The 5,000-nt window shown below is 38.7% G+C and overlaps 1 protein-coding gene across 8 annotated transcripts in view; it reads right to left on the bottom strand.

Annotated features, from left to right (window-relative positions):
- LOC147029991 (arf-GAP with GTPase, ANK repeat and PH domain-containing protein 1-like) overlaps window positions 1-5,000 on the bottom strand; it is a 459,947-nt gene that overhangs the window by 118,014 nt on the left and 336,933 nt on the right. For all 8 annotated transcript variants that reach the window (XM_085873585.1, XM_085873584.1, XM_085873587.1 and 5 more), the window contains one exon: window positions 356-510. In XM_085873585.1, coding sequence (XP_085729711.1) covers window positions 356-510 — 155 coding nt within the window. The remainder of the gene's footprint in view (window positions 1-355; window positions 511-5,000) is intronic.

Here is a 5,000-nt window from a genome sequence, read left to right as displayed (position 1 = left end):
TAGAGAAACCGTCACACCACCGAGGCTCCCAGACATGTACCACGCACAATAAAAATAACAGGCATGGTACAAATATCAAGTCCCAATTAAGTCTCTCACCCATAATTAGAAGGAACAACTAATCAGCTCTCAATTATTCAATTATCCCCAGGTGGCTTGGATCTAAATAATTAACCCCCCCCCCCCACCTGCTCCAAAGAAAGCTACATAAAGCAGCCAAGAAAAGCTACGCAATGCAAGTCCTTACTTACCTTCTTGTTTGAGTTAAAGAGTTAAAAAGACACCATGAAATTCACCCTCTGAATTCCCAATTTAAACATACAGTATACAAGCCACATCCATGATTGTTACATGCCTTATTCTTGGAACTCTCACAACCCTGCAAGCTGGCCAGGATCTGTCCCTCAATGGCCTGCACCCAGGACTCACGCTCCTCCTGGCTTGCTGCAGCAAAGTGCCACGTCTGACTTGTCAGCGACACCACCGTGAACTCATACGAGTCTTCCTGGTCTGGGGAGGGATGGAACAAACGAGAATCTGAAGGGACATTGTGCTGCGTTGTGGCACTTTCCCAACAATGGTGTACCATTGCAGTTTGATGAACAGCCTGAACTTGATCCTAAAAGTCACCTATTCCAAATGGCTGCTGAGATTGTGATGATCAGTAAAATGAGGGATAGAGATATCAATTTCAATATTAGGAATGACAAGCTACCAAGAAGAATGTGGTGAAACAAATGCCTGCTTATCCTTCAGTTAGTTTGATAAAACTCCAACTTCCTTCAGGGATTGTGACTATATGGCTGCATGAAAAATAAAAAGTTACCAGATTATCAAAAGCAAACAAATAAAAAATATCCATTTAACTTCATAAGGCAAATTGTCAGAATGAGAAAAGACAATCATTTAAAAAAAATTTCATTGATCAGCTTGAGAACTAGCCAAAAATTATTTGTATCTTTCATGGTAAATTCCATAGCCTGAGCCATCTAATTAAAGTTGAAATATTCTAGAGCACATTAAAACACCATAAATGTTGCATAACCTTGGTGAGGAAACCCATAACAGCAACAGCCACAACAAATAATAATGCTGATTACATATCAAACATCGAAGGTGAAATTCAATGCAACCAGCTGTCGAAACAGCTGAGAACAATGTCTGACATTAAAGGCAAAGACAGAAAGCTGTGATTTTTTTGGGGGGAGGTGGAATTCATACATATTATTAATAAGAACTGAACGAGGCTGAGGAATCCAAACGAGTCTTTTCATCATTTGCAAAATAAAGCATCGTAACTACAATTTAGAACAAAATCCCTCCACAAAGTTTTTCCTTTTCTTCGGCATAATACAGACTTGTGGAAGGCCAAAGGGCACAATATATTTCTTTACCTGTGTGTAGTTTTGATCATTCAAATTCCCACGAAACATCCTGGGCTATAAACAGTCATTCCGAAACCTTAGCTGCTCAGCAATTCACTTGACAAATTACGCTTTGACTAATCTCGGTAGAACAGAATTTGATGACAGAAATGAAGGATGGTAAAGGAAGACCACGCGTGCAGAGATGCTTTGGCCCTAGCATGCCACAATCCATGCACAAACAAATTAAACGCGTTTTGTAAATGTCAGGGTACCCAGACGCTGTTCACAGATCATTACATCTCATTACGCCTGCCCGTAACAGAGAGGACAAAAGGAGAACATTTTTTTCTGTAATGAATCATTTTGGTGCAAAGTTTTAAGAGAATACTCTGTGCCGTCGAATAAATCAAATAGTATTTTTCTGCATTTTTTAATGATGGGGGAAAAAAAACTACTTGAATGGCAGAAACAGCTGACTGCGCAAGAAATAACCACGTGTTCCAAACACCAAAGGTGTGTGTGTGTGTGTGTGTGTGTGTGTGTGTGTGTGTGTGTGTGTGTGTGTGTGTGTGTGTGTGTGTGTGTGTGTGTGTGTGTGTGTGTGTGTGTGTGTGTGTGTGTTTTATCCATGCGCATAATAATATGCTCGCCAGTCTGTCTCTCTATTCGTCTATCTCTTCGTCACATACCATGTAAGATGACAGAATTTCATAAGATTATGAACTAAATGTTAATTGTTTCATCGTTATTAAATTTTAACGTTGTGTGTGTGTGTGTGTGTGTGTTTTTTTACAGGTAATGGCAGAAAAATATATATGCATCATGGAGAAGATAATTAATTTAGGATATTTCATTAACACAAATAGGCCACTTTCAATCACTTGAGATTATGGGTATCTCACGAAATTGTGAATGTGGACCTGGAGAACGGTGAAAGGAGAAGTTGGAAAGGTGAGAAAAGCAGGTTATGAGAAGGTAGGAATCAGTGAAGTTGATAATGGTATAATAATAATAATTCAGGTGCACAGGGGAGGGGAAAGAGTGAAATATACCACCATTTTAATGAGGTAATGAAGAAATAATATGTAAGGATGGAAGAATGCCCTCTTGTTTTAAAGAATGAGAAGAAAGGGGAAGGGGAGGACAGAGAATTGGGTTGGGGGAGGGGCAGAGAGGGGACAAAGTTGGGAGAGTGGGGTTGAGGCTTTGGGAGCCGGGCGTGTTGAATTTCGGTTGGGAGGACGAGGTTGAGGACCTGGGGTTGGAGGAAGTTCAAGATTTGGTGGAGGGATGTGGTGGGGTGTGAGGACTTGGGGTTGGGGAATAGGAGTTGAGGACTTGGGGTTAGTGGAGAGCAGAGTTGATGAAACCAAGGAACTCTTTAAAGTACCATACAGGTATACAACATTAAACTCCCACAGTATTTTACTGTTATTTGCATAATATAACTGGTCCATGGTATTTAATGACATATACAGTATATATATATATATATATATATATATATATATATATATATATATATATATATATATATATATATATGTATATATATATATATATATATATATATATATATATATATATATATATATATATATATATATATATATATATATATATATATATATATATACACACACATACAGTGGGGAGAACAAGTATTTGATACACTGCCGATTTTGCAGGTTTTCCCACTTACAAAGCACGTAGAGGTCTGTAGTTTTCATCATAGGTACACTTCAACTGTGAAAGACGGAATCTTAAACAAAAATCCTGAAAATCACATTGTATGATTTTTAAATAATTAATTTACATTTTATTGCATGAAATAAGTATTTGATACATCAGAAAAACAAAACTTAATATTTGGTACAGAAACCTTTGTTTGCAATTACAGAGATCAGACGTTTCCTGTAGTTCTTAACCAGGTTTGTACTATACAGACTGCAGCAAGGATTTTGGCCCACTCTTCCATACAGATCTTCTCCAGATCCTTCAGGTTTCGGGGATGTCGCTGGGCAACACAGAGTTTCAGCTCCCTCCAAAGATTTTCCATTGGGTCTGGTCTGGAGACTGGCTCGGCCACTCCAGGACCTTGAGATGCTTCTTATGGAGCCACTCGTTAGTTGCCCTGGCTGTGTGTTTCGGGTCGTTGTCATGCTGGAAGACCCAGCCACGCCCCATCTTCAATGCTCTTGTTGAGGGAAGGAGGTTGTTGGCCAAGATCTCGCGATACATGGCCCCATCCATCCTTCCCTCAATACGGTGCAGTCGTCCTGTCCCCTTTGCAGAAAAGCATCCCCAAAGAATGATGTTTCCACCACCATGTTTCACGGTTGGGATGGTGTTCTTGAGGTTGTACTCATCCTTCTTCTTCCTCCAAACACGGCGAGTGGAGTTTAAACCCAAAAGCTCTATTTTGGTGTCATCAGACCACATGACCTTCTCCCATTCCTCCTCTGGATCATCCAGATGGTCATTGGCAAACTTTAGACGGGCCTGGACATGTGCTGGCTTGAGCAGAGGGACCTTGCGTGTGCTGCAGGATTTTAATCCATGACGCGTAGTGCGTTAATTATGGTTTTCTTTGATACTGTGGTCCCAGCTCTCTTCAGGTCATTGACCAGGTCCTGCCATGTAGTTCTGGGCTGATCCCTCACCTCTCATGATCATTGAGGCTCCACGAGGTGAGATCTTACATGGAGCCCCAGACCGAGGGAGATTGACTGTTTTCTTGAACTTCTTCCATTTTCTAATAATTGCGCCAACAGTTGTTGCCTTCTCACGAAGCTGCTTGCCTATTGTCCTGTAGCCCATCCCAGCCTTGTGCAAGTCTACAATTTTGTCCCTGATGTCCTTAGACAGCTCTCTGGTCTTGCCCATTTTGGTGAGGTTGGAGTCTGATTGATTGAGTGCGGACAGCTGTCTTTTATGCAGATAACGAGTTCAAACTGGTGCAGTTAATGCAGGTAATGAGTGGAGAATGGGAGGGCTTATTAAAGACAAAACTAACAGGTCTGTGAAAGCCATAATTCTTACTGGTTGGGAGGTGATCAAACACTTATTTCATGCAATAAAGTGAAAATTAATTATTTAAAAATCATACAATGTGATTTTCAGAATTTTTGTTTTAGATTCCGTCTTTCACAGTTGAAGTGTACCTATGATAAAAATTACAGACCTCTACGTGCTTTGAAAGTGGGAAAACCTGCAAAATCGGCAGTGTATCAAATACTTGTTCTCCCCACTGTATATATATATATATATATATATATATATATATATATATATATATATATATATATATATATATATATATATATATATATATATACATATACATATATATATATATATATATATATATATATATATATATATATATATATATATATATATACTCAACTGGTCAAAAGTTTTAGAACACCCCCATTTTTCCAGTTTTTACTGAAATTCAAACAGTTTGTTTCAATGTACTCTGCAAGTAAAGCATAGAACAAATAAACAATTGCAGATTAAAAATAAATCAGGAATCGTTTTGTTGGACAAAATTTAATCTAAATTTTTGATACATCAAAGTAGCCACCTTTTGCAGATAGAACAGCCGAACATACTCGTGGCATTCTTTCT

This window comes from Eptatretus burgeri, chromosome 3, assembly GCF_056783735.1.
Source record: "Eptatretus burgeri isolate ZD-2024b chromosome 3, Ebu_testis_v1, whole genome shotgun sequence".
Taxonomy (NCBI): Eukaryota; Metazoa; Chordata; class Myxini; order Myxiniformes; family Myxinidae; genus Eptatretus; species Eptatretus burgeri.
Note: the sequence above shows the minus strand (reverse complement) of the source record. Positions and strands in the feature narration are given on the sequence as shown.